At 46.0% G+C, this 15,609-nt stretch overlaps 3 protein-coding genes across 7 annotated transcripts in view; all 3 read right to left on the reverse strand.

Moving 5' to 3' along the window:
• TPD52L2 (TPD52 like 2) overlaps positions 1-2,360 on the reverse strand; it is a 46,036-nt gene extending 43,676 nt beyond the window's left edge. For 2 of the 5 annotated variants that reach the window (XM_058178040.1, XM_058178036.1), the window contains exon 1: positions 2,207-2,343. In XM_058178040.1, the coding sequence (XP_058034023.1) occupies positions 2,207-2,225 (19 nt within the window). In that variant the 5' untranslated portion in view covers positions 2,226-2,343. Of the gene's footprint in view, positions 1-2,206 lie in introns of all 5 variants that reach the window. The other 3 variants (XM_058178037.1, XM_058178041.1, XM_058178039.1) reach the window with 3 other exon arrangements.
• Positions 2,361-8,569: 6,209 nt separating this feature from the next.
• Positions 8,570-9,950, reverse strand: LOC131195806 (protein ABHD16B-like). Its single transcript, XM_058178034.1, is given in 2 exon segments — positions 8,570-9,341; positions 9,343-9,950. Coding segments are annotated over 2 exon segments (1,380 nt in total).
• Positions 9,951-10,336: 386 nt separating this feature from the next.
• Positions 10,337-11,537, reverse strand: LOC131195090 (protein ABHD16B-like). Its single transcript, XM_058176718.1, is given in 2 exon segments — positions 10,337-11,366; positions 11,368-11,537. Coding segments are annotated over 2 exon segments (1,200 nt in total).
• Between the last annotated feature and the right edge of the window lie 4,072 nt (positions 11,538-15,609).

Here is a 15,609-nt window from a genome sequence, read left to right on the forward strand (position 1 = left end):
AACTATCAAACCATCGAATTATCTGGCAAATAATTGGGGAGGGGGGGAAACAGACCCTCCAAATTGCAAAAGCTGACCCTTCTCCCAAGACTGCAATCTTCCACACAGCCCCAAACCAGACCCAGCTTCCCCCTCCCCTTCCAGGCAGGCCTTCCTAACCCTTAGTAAACCCTGAGTTCAGACTCCCCTTGTACCCTTCCCTCCCTCCCACTTCTAAAGACAGCCTGGCCTGGCCAAACCCGCCCAACCAGCTGCTCCTAATCCCAAGGCCTCCTCCAGGTCTCTAGGCTTCCATCCCGAAGCTTCTCCAGTGCTCCACACTGGCTTTGAAGGGGTGAGGGTCAAACAAACCCTGGGGCCCCCCTACTCCGCTTCTCCTTGCACTAGCTGGAGATCCAGTTCTGGGATTCACTTCCTACAATCCTCCTGGGGGCGGGGCGGGGGGGGGGGGGGAACGGACTGCGGGAAGGATCATCCCCAAAGGCTACCAAAAGCAAAATAATAAAATAAAAGTGAAAGAATAAAATAAATTTAATAAAAAGTAAAAGAATAAAAAATATAAATAAATCAATAAAAGTAAAAGAATAAAGAAAATTAAAAAAAAATCGATAAAAGTAAAATAAAAATGAAATAAAATAATGAAAGTAAATAATAAAAAGTAAATAACAAAAAACAGTGAAATGAAATAAAAGAACAAAAGTAAAAAACAATAAAATAAATCACAGTAAAATAAAATATAATAAAAAATAAAGTGAAATTAAAATAATAATAAAATATGAAATGAAACAATGAAAGTAAATAACAAAAAGGACATAACAAAAATAATAACAGTCATGAAATAATAATAAAAGTAAAATAAAAAACAAAGTAAATGAAATAATAAAATAACAAAAGCAAAAGAATAAAATAAAATAAATCAATAAAATAAAAAATTATAAAAAAAAATAAAGTAAAATCATAAAATTAAAGTAAAATGATAAAAAGTAAAATCATAAAATTAAAGTAAAATGATAAAAAGTAAATAAAAAGTAAAATAATAAAAAGCAAACTGATAAAAAGCATAATAATAAAAAGTAAAATAATAAAAAGTAAAATAATAAAATTAAAGTAAACTAATAAAAAGTAAATAAAAAGCAAAATAAAAAGTAAAATAATAAAAAGTAAAATAAAAGTAAACTAATAAAAAGCAAAATGATAAAATGCACCGACCCGTGCGCTCTCACAGAGAGGGACTCCTCAGGGTGCCGTCAGCCAGGCAGTGTCGTCTGGCGACGCCCAGGGGAAGGGCCTTCTCTGTGGGGGCTCCCATCCTCTGGAACGAACTTCCCCCAGGACTCCGCCAACTTCCTGACCTTCAAACCTTCCGCCGCGAGCTTAAAACACATCTATTTATCTGTGCAGGACTGGACTAGAATTTTAATTTCAAATTTAATTTTAATGGGGTTTGTATCATTTTTTAATTGTAATTTTGAAATTTTGGCCTATTTAAATAAGTTTTTTAATTTAGTGTTTTATCTTGTATTATATTTGTATTTTTATCGGGGCTGTAAACCGCCCTGAGTCCTTCGGGAGATAGGGCGGTATAAAAATGTGATTAAATAAATAAATAAATAAATAAAAATAAATAAATAAAAAGTAAAATAATAAAATTAAACTAATAAAAAGTAAACAAAAATAATAAAAAAAGTAAAATAAAAGCAAAATAATACAAAGTAAAATAATAAAAAAATCAAAAAGGAAACTAATAAAAAGTAAAATAGTAAAAAGCAAAACAAAACTAACATGATAAAAACTACAATAATAAAAACAATGGAATAAAGACCCCTTCCCCCACCCACCCACCCACTTTCCCAGCAGGGTCTCATCCCCTCCTTGAGGAGCCCCCTGACCCCAATTCCCACCGTTCTTCCCCTGGGGGAGTGTGGTGGGGGGGCTGCCTGTCCTTCCCCTCTGAGATTCTGGACCACTGAAGAGCCCCCCCACCCAACCCCCCGCAGACAAACACGGAGCCCCCCCCCTCCCCGCCCTTGGAAGCGCAGCCCAACCTGCTAGATTTCTGCTTGCAGGGGCGGCCAGTCAAGTGAGAGGCGCCCCCCCCCACCCGGCCCTTCCGAGAAAGTCTGGAGCCCCGCAGCCCCCCGACAAGGCCCCCAACACCCCCCCAGCCCCGGAACGGCCCTTCCCGGCTCCTCCCGGCGGCCCTTACCCTGGCTGGCGCTCTCCATCTCGGCCAGGCCCGGGAACCGTTGCGCGGCTACGGCGGAGGGGGAAAACAACCACCGAGGCAGCTTCTCGCTTGACGGCGCGACGTCACACGCTACCGACTCTCCCTTTTTCCGGCGACGTCATCAAGAAGCGTCGGGCCGCGCGCCCCTGCTCTTCCCCCCCCCCCCAAGAGGTAAGGAGGGAGAGCGGAAGTAGAGAAAAAGGACCGTTTCAAACTTCGGGTTCCCGATGGACTCCTGAGAAGCGGGAAGCAGAGGGTGGCAAGGAAGGAAGGAAGGAAGGCGGGTGCAGGTCGTCCTCGGGTTACGACCCCGACGGAGCCCGAAATTGATGCTGCTGAATGAAGCCTTTGTGAAGCGAGCGTGCTCCTTTTTTTACGACTTTCCCTGCCCCAGCTGTTAAATGAATCCCTTGCAAGTTGTTCGGTTGGTAACACGGTCGTTGAGTGAATCAGGCTTCCCCATTGACTTGTCGGAAGATCGCAAAAGGGGATCACGTGACCCACCCCACTGCGACTGTCACAGATACGAGTCGGTTGTCAAGCATCTGAATTTTGATCACGTGACCGTGGGGCTGCTGCGACGGTCACAAGTGTGAAAAACAGTCAAGTCCTTTTTTTCAATTTTGAACCATCACTAAATGAACTGCTGGAAGTGGAGGACTCCCTGTTTTAGATTTTATTTTGAAACCGTCATGTCCTTTTTTCTCGCCATCTACATGTATATATAATATATGTTCAAACCAGACTTTATTTCTCTGTGTCATATAATACATGTGGGTATATAACATAATTTTGTATTTATTTATTCATTCTGTCACGGTTATATAGTATGTATTAGAGGTGGAGACCCTGTCTCTGTCATCTGCACCTCTATAACTGTCTGGTTCGGTTCTGCAACCCAACAAGAAAAACACAGACTTCAGAGGATCATTAGAACTGCAGAAAAAATAATGGCTACCAACCTGCCTTCCATTGAGGACCTGTATACTGCACGAATCAAGAAGAGGGCCGTGAAAATATTTACAGACTCCTCGCATCCTGGACATAAACTGTTTCAACTCCTACCCTCAAAACGACGCTATAGAGCACTGTACAACAGAACAACTAGACACAAGAACAGTTTTTTCCCGAAGGCCATCACTCTGCTAACCAAATAATTCCCTCAACACTGTCAAACTATTGACTAAATCTGTACTACTATTAATCTTCTCATCGTTCCCATCATCCATCTCCTTCCACTTATGACTGTAACTTTGTTGCTTCTATCCTTACAATTTATATTGATGTTGTTTCCTGATTGCTTATTTGTACCCTATGACTATCATTAAGTGTTGTACTTTATGATTCTTGATGAACGTATCTTTTATGTACACTGAGAGCATATACACCAAGACAAATTCCTTGTGTGTCCAATCACACTTGGCCAATAAAAAGATTCTATTCTATTCTATTCTATTCTATTCTATTCTATTCTATTCTATTCTCTTCTATTCTATTCTATTCTATTCTATTCTATTCTTTGAAAGCTGTATGCAATGAAATTTCATGTTAATGTATGCCGATTACTGTACATTCCACAGTGGCAATGAAGTTCTTATTTTATTCTGTTCTATTCCTTCAGCTTCGCTGGTTGACGGGGCTTTGCTGTTTCATTCCTGCCCTTTTGGGAGGAAGAGGGCTTCCTTCAAAGCACCAGCAAGAAAAGGCGAGGCTTTTATCGCAAGCATTTCATCTTCGTGTGTGTCTCCCATGCAGGTCTCCCCCCCTGGAGGAAATGTACTTGAGACTTTCAAGGAGAGATTGGATTTATCAGAAATGGTGTAGGGTCTCCTGCTTGGGCGGTGTGTATGTGTATGATGGACTAGATCAGGGGTCTCCAAGCTTAGTGACTTTAAGCCTGGCGGACTTCAACTCTCAGAATCCCCCAGCCAGCTTTGCTGGCTGGGGAATTCTGGGAGTTGAAGTCCTTCAGGCTTAAAGTCGCCAAGGTTGGAGACCGCTGGACTAGATGACCTACAATAAGGTGACCAATCGTCCTCCTTTAGGGAGGACAGTCCTTCTTTTGTGAGTTCTGTCCTCTCTCGAAAAGTGTCCTCTTACATGTCCTCCTTTTCGATATTTGAAGACTAATCTATAAATCTCCGTATTCGATCGATGCTGATCCTATCTGTTGCATGTGTTGTGACGTATTTGTGCCGTCAGCTAGGCAATGCTGTCTGGCGACGCCCAGGGGAAGGGCCTTCTCTGTGGGGGCTTCCACCCTCTGGAACGAACTCCCCCCAGGACTCCGTCAACTTCCGGACTTCCGAACCTTCCGTCGCGAGCTTAAAACACATTTATTCATCTGTGCAGGACTGGACTAGATTTTAAATTTATAGGGGTTTTAAATTGGTTTTAATATTTATATTATTTTTTAATAATTTGGCTTTTAGAATAAGTTTTTTAATGGTTATCTTAATTTGTACATAAATGTTTTTATTTGCCTGTGAACCGCCCTGAGTCCTTCGGGAGATAGGGCGGTATACAAATACGAATAAATAAATAAATAAATAAATAAATATTTGACATGACGATTCGTCAAGGCTCGGTACACTGCGGCGAGACGCGATTATGAAACGCCTGCGGTCCGCACAGGAGAATTGTTTTGAGAGAGTGCGCCGCACGCAAGTGGCTTTGTTTACTTCTTACCGAAACACGACACAGCACACATGCATACATTAGACTCACTTCTTTCTCAGTGAATATTCAATCATACATAGGTGAGCACAATCATTCACTTTTTGTTAATTCATTATCTATTTAATGATTTCCAATTATGTATAATTTTATTTACAAGTTTATTTGCTTATGTTATTGTTTCAGTTTTAATAATTGATTTTATTTATTCAATTGCTAATGATTTTTGGAAAAGTGAGAAATTGAATGTTTAGCTGCAGCACTCGCCGTAAAATTCAATATGGAGGATATTTCTTGTTCAGATATTTCGAATATATTTTTAGAAGATGATACATTGACAAAAATATTCATTCAATGGAAAAGTACTCATTTAAATAATAATAGGCATGTAAGCATAATTACAATATAAAATGTTATTGTTACAAATGTTTTTTATTATGCATTTATCATATTACAGTGTATTCTGTATTATTGTTGCAATGAATAAAATGTTTCTTTTATTTACGGTATTTTTTTCCTTCAATTTATTTGTGTCCTCCTCGTGGTAAAAAAGTTGGTCACCTTACCTACAAGGTCCCTTCCAACTCTGTTAAATATGTAATCTATTATTTGTAAGCTGCCCCAGAGCCGCTAAGAATAAGTGAGGGGCTATATAAATTCAATCCATCCATCCCAAAGGTGCTTTTACTATTTACTAAATCTGCACTACTATTAATCTTCTCATTATTCCCATCACCCATCTCTTTCCACTTATGACTGTATGACTGTAACTTTGTTGCTGGCAATCCTTATGATTTATATTGATATATTGACCATCATTTGTGTTGTAAATGTTGTACCTTGATGAAGGTATCTTTTCTTTTATGTACACTGAGAGCATATGCACCAAGACAAATTCCTTGTGTGTCCAATCACACTTGGCCAATAAAAAAATAAAATTCTATTCTTTTTCAAAAGGCAACCAAGTCGGGTCGGATGACTTGAGAATCTCTATAGACATCAATCCATCAATATTACTGCTGCGCTTGGGAATCAGAAGTAGTGTGGAACGTGGATTAGACTGCTCCTCTTTGACCCAATGCGAGATTCACCCCCTCCCCTCCCCAGTCTTTTTCAAAGAAAAAAACGAAGTCCGGTTGCCTTTTGAAAAGTACCTTTGGGATATCGCCCTCTAGTGGCGGTAGGAACACGCGGCACCAAAAATCACGTTCCATGTTGTGGCTTCCGGAGCACACTGAAGTTTTTTTTTCTCCCCAGCCTGTAAACCTTATTAATGGGAATAAATAAATCAATCAATCCCGGAATTTCTCATTAAGAGACGAAGTTTTGGCGGTGGAGATTTAGCAATGGAACAAAACGTGTGCTGCTTGTAACTTCTGTTTGCAAAGGTCTATATTAATAAAAGTTATTTGGCTTTCACAAATATAGATAGACCTCAATTACTACTCTAGAAGTTTCCTTCCTTCTGTTGGAAGAAATATCCATCTGGGTTCAGTTCCAAGTGGGGACAAAGACACTGGAAACATGGAGACTGCTTGGAAAGATGGTTTAATGGTGGTCAGGATCACATGGCTTGAGTTCCTGAACAGAAAAAAGGGATGAGATCCTGTGCGCTCCCTGGCTTTATGCTTTCTCTGAGCTTTGAATTTCCTGGGGCACAGGAAGAGTACCCTAATTGGCTATCAGACTCCCAGGGGGTGGGAGTCTTAGCTAGCCTTGCTGGCTGATGTAATCTTCCCAGGTGTCATGTGGTGAGTTTCTGTTGCTAGATGGGTCCTATTATGTTGCAGATGATGATGGCCCATTGACAAAGGTGGGGAGAATGAGTTTCTACCTCTGACCCATTGACAAAGGTGGGGGGAAATGAGTGAGCTTAGCTGAGGCTTTAATGGCCCATTGACAAAGGTGGGGGGGGAGTCAGGAAGCTGCTTTGTCTTTAAAACATGTTTCTCCATTTCTCATCCAGGGAAATATATTCTGCCTTTTAAATATTTTCTAAAATATTTCATTCTTCTAGGAGGGAGATGGTGCTAAATTCCTACACTTCCATTCCTGGAAGTATAAAAAGAAATATCTGTATTGTAAATGCAACATTAAAGCTTCCAGAGTGCAAATATTTCACAGTGACCTGGGAAGTTAATGCTTTAAACCAGTGGTGAAATCCAAATTTTTTTACTAACAGTTCTGTGGGCGTGGCTGATCGGGAGGGAATGGGGATTTTGCAGTATCCTTCCCCTGCCACGCCCACCAAGCCACACCCAGCAAGCCATGTCACGCCCACCAAGCCACACCCACAGAACCGGTAGTAAAAAAATTTGAAACCCACCACTGGATGGATTGCTTTTGGTCTCCCAGATCATAACATAACATAACATAACATCAGAGTTGGAAGGGACCTTGGAGGCCTTCTAGTCCAACCCCCTGCCCAGGCAGGAAACCCTACACCATCTCAGTCAGATGGTTATCCAACATTTTCTTAAAAATTTCCAGTGTTGGAGCATTCACAACTTCTGAAGGCAAGTCGTTCCACTTATTAATTGTTCTGACTGTCAGGAAATTCCTCCTTAGTTCTAGGTTGCTTCTCTCCTTGACCAGTTTCCACCCATTGCTTCTTGTTCTACCCTCAGGTGCTTTGGAGAACAGCCCGACTCCCTCTTCTTTGTGGCAGCCCCTGAGATAGCCCCTGAGATAGCCCCTGAGATAGCCCCATCGATTCATGTTCGATGCGAAGTCTGGCTAGCATTAATTGTTTTTGCCCATGGAATACACACACACACACACACAAACATAGACACTTACAAAGTAAGTGGCTTTTATGTATATGGATGTGGGAAGCCAGCTTGTTTGGTTGTGAAACTTATGACCATTGCAGCATTAATCATTGCTGACTATAGGGGGTGCTGCTGCTCACCTCTGTTTCAAAGCCATTGAGCCAGCGCTGTCCGAAGACATTTCCGCGGTCATGTGACCAGCTTGAGGTCATGGTGCGTTGTTACTTTCTCACGGAAGGGGTACCTATTTATCTACTCACATTTCTATGGTTTTGAACTAGATTGGCGACTAGGTTGGCAGGAGCCAAGGGAAAGACAGGAGCTCACCCCATCTTGTGGCGCTCGGGTCTCAAACCTGAGCTGCTGGTTTTCCAGCTGAGAAGCCCAGCGTCTTAACCACTGAGTCACCGCACCACCCTTTTCAGGCTACATAAATGTTTTCAATAAAATATAAATAGATAAGTCCATGACTTATGACCACAATTGAGCCCAAAATTCCCATGGCTAAAAGTGACAGCTGTTAAGTGAGTTTTGCCCCATTTTATGACCACCATAAGTTGAGCAGTACCTGTATGTGCCTTAGGCATCTTCAGGGTTCTGCTTGGGAGTGACTGTTGGGATAATCCACCCAATCCTGCCCTTGTTTAATCTGGATTATTGGGGCCCCACGCTAACTCTCTGCACAGGACCTGCTGCCCCATAAGATATGGCCCATAGCTTTCGTCCTGCCATAGATGATGGGGGTGATCCAGCAGTACAGAAGGAATCCTACTTGGGGAAAAGGGCACATCACCCAAAGACAACAGAGACACACAATCAGATTCTCCAAGACCTTCTCTTTGTCTGTCTGTCTGTCTCTTCCTCTTTTCTCCGTGTCCGTCTCCCCCTCTTCCTGCTACAATTGCCATGGCATTTGGAAGTCATCGGGCTTCAGAAGAGACCAGTGAGTGGCCTCCACATTCCTCAGATGCTTCCTGGCTAAGAACACGGCCAACTGTTGTTTTTCTCGGTGCTGGCTGTACTTCCCGACCTGCCAAGGGAAGTGGTCCTTCAGCCCCACGATGGACTTGTAGCTCTGAAGCTCCTTGGTGCACCAATCGTCGTTCACTTGGTAGCGTTGGTAAAGGGCTGCTTCCTGCTTGGCGTTGAAGGCTCTGAGCCAGTCATGGACGGCTTCCAGTCCTTCCTGGGACATGACGCATGGGTAACGGTGCTGCAGCAACTGGATCAGGAGCTCGTTGGCCCTGTTGCATCGGAGATTGGCTATCTGGTCCTCCAGGCCCACCGGGCATGTGCTGATGACCTCATCCTTGGTCCTGCGAATGAGCAAGACGGGGCCACAGTACTTGCACAGCAGTTCCCCTACGTTGAGGTTGAAGTGTTCCTTCACTGTCCTCACCACCAGCTTATTCCAACTCTTGGGCATGACGTTGAGAGCCAAGGGAAGCAGGTCATCAAAGGTGGCATCCAGAACTAATGCGCCCAGCGTTGGGTAGGACATGGCAGCGCAGGTGGCCGAATAACCCCCTAAGGACCACCCGTACATCACAATGTCCTCCACCCGGAAGCCCAGGCGGAGCATAGCGTACCTCATCACCACGTCCACCGCGTTGGCATCGTTCTTTGGGTAAGGTTGCCCGGTGCTTCCGGCGAAGCCAGGTGGTTCCACCCAACACCGAGTAGCCTGTCTTCAAAGGGGTGAACAAACAGCCCCACTGGTAAAAACTGACGTTCCCCTCGCAGCAGATCACGAGGCGGTTCCCCCGTTCTGTTCCGGAGATGTTGAGCCTGGTTCTCCTGTCCACAAACATGGTGTCGATCTTATTCCCGTCCCGGGCTACCAGCTTCGCTCGTCTCCCGTTATACTCTTGCAAGAGGCGAGTTTGACCTTTGGCCAAGATCGGGAGCAGGGCTTGGTTCAAAAGGAAGACCGATCCCGGGTACAACAGCCACCGGCCTAAGGAGTGAGCCATGATGTAGCTGGCCACTCGACTGGGCCACTGTTTCAGATTGCTGATCAGGTTCCATTGGCTACTCCGATGTCCACAAGGACCTGCCTCAAATCCCAGCTCTGGGGGACAAGCTCCTGGTACAGCCTTGAGGGGAGGGTGCCTACGGGATCTGCCATGGTCGCTGTGAGTCGCCGGAAGGCTGCTGCCTCCTGCTTCGTCCCATCGAAATTCCACTGGCCAGTTAGCAAAATCGAAGTGATAACTGGCTGTAAAATAGGTCTTAAAAACCCGGGCTAGAGCTTTGGGAAAACAGAAGACACACATAGGGAGACGATGCTTATTCTCTAGGAGCTGCATAAAGTAATTTTTAAAAAAAAAAACGGAAGGGGCACGGTGAGGACCCCCACCTGGATAGTTCTGATGTCTCAGAAGTAGGACCTTCGTGGCTGGACCACTTCCTTCATAGCTGCATGGTGCTGGCTTTAGAAGGACATCTCTGTGGCCATGATGAACCCATGTCCACGCAGGTCTCAAGGTGGTTCATCATCCCCTCCCACAAGAACGGCGTAATAATGGGTGACATCAGTCCCCTTTGTGAGCTCCCAAATCAGGCAAGGGCCACTGTCTGAGCAGCCCCCCCCCCTGCTTCCACTATGGACAGGAGGTCCAGAGGACCACGATGGAGGATAGTGGAGGAGAATGTCTTCCAGTTATAGAACAGGTCGTATCTGTCTCAATTGTAGTAATTGCGAGAGGAATCTTGGAATCCTAGTGGACAACCATTTAGATATGAGCCAGTCGTGGGCGGCTTCCAGTCCTTCCTGGGACATGACGCATGGGTAACGGTGCTGCAGCAACTGGATCAGGAGCTCGTTGGCCCTGTTGCATCGGAGATTGGCTATCTGGTCCTCCAGGCCCACCGGGCATGTGCTGATGACCTCATCCTTGGTCCTGCGAATGAGCAAGACGGGGCCACAGTACTTGCACAGCAGTTCCCCTACGTTGAGGTTGAAGTGTTCCTTCACTGTCCTCACCACCAGCTTATTCCAACTCTTGGGCATGACGTTGAGAGCCAAGGGAAGCAGGTCATCAAAGGTGGCATCCAGAACTAATGCGCCCAGCGTTGGGTAGGACATGGCAGCGCAGGTGGCCGAATAACCCCCTAAGGACCACCCGTACATCACAATGTCCTCCACCCGGAAGCCCAGGCGGAGCATAGCGTACCTCATCACCACGTCCACCGCGTTGGCATCGTTCTTTGGGTAAGGTTGCCCGGTGCTTCCAGCGAAGCCAGGGTGGTTCCACCCCAACACCGAGTAGCCTGTCTTCAAAGGGGTGAACAAACAGCCCCACTGGTAAAAACTGACGTTCCCCTCGCAGCAGATCACGAGGCGGTTCCCCCGTTCTGTTCCGGAGATGTTGAGCCTGGTTCTCCTGTCCACAAACATGGTGTCGATCTTATTCCCGTCCCGGGCTACCAGCTTCGCTCGTCTCCCGTTATACTCTTGCAAGAGGCGAGTTTGACCTTTGGCCAAGATCGGGAGCAGGGCTTGGTTCAAAAGGAAGACCGATCCCGGGTACAACAGCCACCGGCCTAAGGAGTGAGCCATGATGTAGCTGGCCACTCGACTGGGCCACTGTTTCAGATTGCTGATCAGGTTCCATTGGCTACTCCGATGTCCACAAGGACCTGCCTCAAATCCCAGCTCTGGGGGACAAGCTCCTGGTACAGCCTTGAGGAGGGTGCCTACGGGATCTGCCATGGTCGCTGTGAGTCGCCGGAAGGCTGCTGCCTCCTGCTTCGTCCCATCGAAATTCCACTGGCCAGTTAGCAAAATCGAAGTGATAACTGGCTGTAAAATAGGTCTTAAAAACCCGGGCTAGAGCTTTGGGAAAACAGAAGACACACATAGGGAGACGATGCTTATTCTCTAGGAGCTGCATAAAGTAATTTTAAAAAAAAAAAACGGAAGGGGCACGGTGAGGACCCCCACCTGGATAGTTCTGATGTCTCAGAAGTAGGACCTTCGTGGCTGGACCACTTCCTTCATAGCTGCATGGTGCTGGCTTTAGAAGGACATCTCTGTGGCCATGATGAACCCATGTCCACGCAGGTCTCAAGGTGGTTCATCATCCCCTCCCACAAGAACGGCGTAATAATGGGTGACATCAGTCCCCTTTGTGAGCTCCCAAATCAGGCAAGGGCCACTGTCTGAGCAGCCCCCCCCCCTGCTTCCACTATGGACAGGAGGTCCAGAGGACCACGATGGAGGATAGTGGAGGAGAATGTCTTCCAGTTATAGAACAGGTCGTATCTGTCTCAATTGTAGTAATTGCGAGAGGAATCTTGGAATCCTAGTGGACAACCATTTAGATATGAGCCAGTCGTGGGCTGCAGCTGCCAAAAAAGCCAACACAGTTCTGGGCTCCATAAACAGAGGGATAGAATCAAGATCACGTGAAGTGTTAATACCACTTTATAAGGCCTTGGTAAGGCCACACTTGGAATACGGCATCCAGTTTTGGTCGCCACGATATAAAAAAGATGTTGAGACTCTAGAAAGAGCACAGAGAAGAGCAACAAAGATGTTTAGGGGACTGGAGGCTAAAACATATGAAGAACGGTTGCAGGAACTCAGTATGTGTAGTTTAATGAAAAGAAGGACTAGGGGAGACATGATAGCAGTCTTCCAATATCTCAGGGGCTGCCACAAAGAAGACGGAGTCAAGCTATTGACTGAGGGCAGGACAAGAAGCAACAGATGGAAACGAATCAAGGAGAGAAGCGACCTAGAACTAAGGAGAAATTTCCTGACAGTGAGAACAATTAACCAGTGGAACTGCTTGCCACCAGAGGTTGTGAATGTTCCATCAACTGGAAGTTTTGAAGAAGAGATTGGACAGCCAGCCATTTGTCTGAAATGGCATAGGGCTTCCTGCTTCGTTTTGGTTTTGTTTTGTTTTATTTGCATTTATATCCCACCCCTTCTCCGAAGACTCAGGGTGGCTTACAATGTGTTAAGCAATAGTCTTCATCCATTTGTATATTTAAATACAAAGTCAACTTATTGCCCCCAACAATCTGGGTCCTCATTTTACCTACCTTATAAAGGATGGAAGGCTGAGTCAACCTTGGGCCTGGTGGGACTAGAACCTGCAGTAATTGCAGGCAGCTGTTGTTAATAACAGACTGCATTAGCAGCCTGAGCCACAGAGGCTCAGGCTTGAGGCTTGAGCAAGGGGTTGGACTAGAAGACCTCCAAGGTCCCTTCCAGCTCTGTTATACTGCTATTCTGTTATTCTTCCTGGAGGGTGGTGTACCCTTCTCATCGATCTCTAGGGTTGAAAAAATGAGGCTGGAAGGCTGGTGAGGGGCTGTCAGTTTCCTACGCAGAGATCAGAGGCTTGCAGGCTTTATCCCGATCCCAATTTCTTGGCAATAAAACCAGTTCAGAAGTCTTTCTAAAAAGAGGTTGTATGTTTGAAAAACTAAAGAAGAACTAAGTGGAATGGAAGGAGTCCTGGAGGGAGGGGGGTGGAATGGGTTGCTTTTTGGAAATATGTAGGTTGCCAGCTGTCAGGCTCCAAGCAGGGGTGAAATCCAGCAGGTTCTGACAGGTTCTGGAGAACCAGTAGTGGAAATTTTGAGTAGTTCAGAGAACCGGCAAATACCACCTCTGGCTGGCCCCAGAGAGGGGAGGGAATGGGGATTTTGCAATGTCCTTCCCCTGCCACGCCTACCAAGCCACACCACGCCCACCAAGCCACGCCTACAGAACTGGTAGTAAAAAAAAATGGATTTCACTACTGGCTCTGGGTACCAAAACACATATAGAATTCCTTCTGAGCAATTTCTTTTATTGTTTGTTTGTTTGTTTGTTTGTTTGTTTGTTTGTTTGTTTGTTTGTTTGTTTATTAAATTTATATACCACCCTTCTCCCAAAGGACTCAGGGCAGTTTACAGCCAGATTAAAAACAGATTACATAAAAATTAAGAACATTTTAAAAATCTAATTCAATGCAGCCAAAACAGAATTTAAAACTATAATAGAACCATGATAAAACCCATGTTAAAATTAAATCAAGCCAGCCCTGTGCGATTAAACAACTAGGTCTTTAGCTCACGTCTAAAGGTCCGGAGGTCAGGGAGTTGACGAATCCCTGGAGGCAGTTCATTCCAGAGGGCAGGCGCCCTCACGGAGAAGGCCCTCCCCCTGGGGGTCGCCAGTCAACATTGTTTGACAGACGGCACCCTGAGGAGACCCTCCCTATGGGAGCACACAGGTCGATGGGAGGCTATTGGTGGCAACAGGCGGTCTCGTAAATAACCTGGTCCTATGCCGTGGAGCGCTTTAAAGGTGGTAACCAACACCTTGAATTGCACCCGGAAGCCCACCGGAAGCCAGTGCAGCCCGTGCAGGAGAGGTGTTACATGGGAGTCAATGACTCGCCCCCAACAGTCAGCGATGGAGTCAGCTGGCTGTACCGGGATGCCGGCATTCACAGCCACTTAGTCTTGGAAGGATTGAGTCGAAGCCTGTTCTTCCCCACCCAGACCCGCACGGCCTTCAGACACCGGGACATCACTTCAACAGTCTCCTTGGGGTGGTTAGGGGTGGAAATATACAGCTGAGTATCATCAGCGTATATGTTGTGTCTCATCCGATCTCACCACCACAGCCGGGGTCTGCTTATCTGCTTCCGAACGCTGAAGAATGTCCTAGCATGCCTCCCGGCCCCAGCCCTGGCTCCATGCCCAGACAGGCTGAGGAGGGGGCATCTCCCGGCCCCAGCTCTGGCTCCATGCCCAGGCAAACGGAGCAACTAGACCCCTCCCCCTCCTCCACAGCATGTGAGCCTGAGGGAGGTCAATTGCCGACAGCTGCCGATTGGAGTGACCCTCGCGTCAGAAGACTTGATAGACGGAGGCAACAGAAGGAAGGGAGGGGCAGGCCTGGATAAGTGCTGAGTCATGGAGCCACACCCCATGGCCTTTATAAAGGACCTGCTTTCTGGCAGTCTCTGAGTCAGGCAAAGTCTAAACATATCTTGCTGAAGTCACTTTCTGGTCTCCTGCCTGCCTTGAGGACTTTGCTAGGACTTTGGCAGAGCTGCAAAGGCACGCCTGATTCGGATTTCCCTGACCCGGCCGTCAGCGGAGGAGTGGGACACGACAGTATAGATGGCATTGCACCCCAAAACCACGAATGATCTCACCTAGCGGCTTCATGTAGATGTTGAACGGAAGAGGCGAGAGAACCGACCCCTGTGGCACCCCACACATGAGGTGCCTCGCGGCCGATCTCTGCCCTCCTGCCTCACCTAAAGACAGAATCTTGTTCCTCACCTAAAGACAGAATCTTGCCAAACTAAAGTAGACTGCAGGTAAATTTCAGCATACTACCCTGTTTCCCCCAAAATAAGACCTCCCCTGATAATAAGCCCAATCGGGCTTTTAATCGCACGGCAGTACGGCCAAGCGCTTATTTCAGGGTTCAAACAGATATAAGACAGGGTCTTATTTTCGAGGAAACACGGTATATGACCGCAACTGAGCCCAAAATTTCTGTTGCCAAAAGTCAGTTGTTAAGTTGAGTTTTGTCCAACTTTATGAACTTCCTTCCCACCGTTGTTAAGTGCATCGCTGCCATTGTTAAGATACTAACATGGCTGTTAAGTGAATCTGGCTTCCCTGTTGGCTTTGCTGGTCGGAAGGTCGCAAAAGGGGATCACATGACCCTGGGACCCTGCGACCATCGTAAATGTGAACGAGTTGCCAAGCGCCCAAATTTCGATCAAGTGACCACGGGGATGCTGCAGCGATCGTAAGTGCGAAAAATAGTCGTGTCACTTTTCTCGGTGCCATTGCGACTTTGAACGGCCACTAAGTGGATTGTTGTAAGTCGAGGACTACCCCGTAATTGCGTTAATGAAAGATATCCTCTGAAAATTAGCAATAGCAATAGCACTTAGACTTACAGAA

This window comes from Ahaetulla prasina, chromosome 3 (assembly GCF_028640845.1).
Source record: "Ahaetulla prasina isolate Xishuangbanna chromosome 3, ASM2864084v1, whole genome shotgun sequence".
Taxonomy (NCBI): Eukaryota; Metazoa; Chordata; class Lepidosauria; order Squamata; family Colubridae; genus Ahaetulla; species Ahaetulla prasina.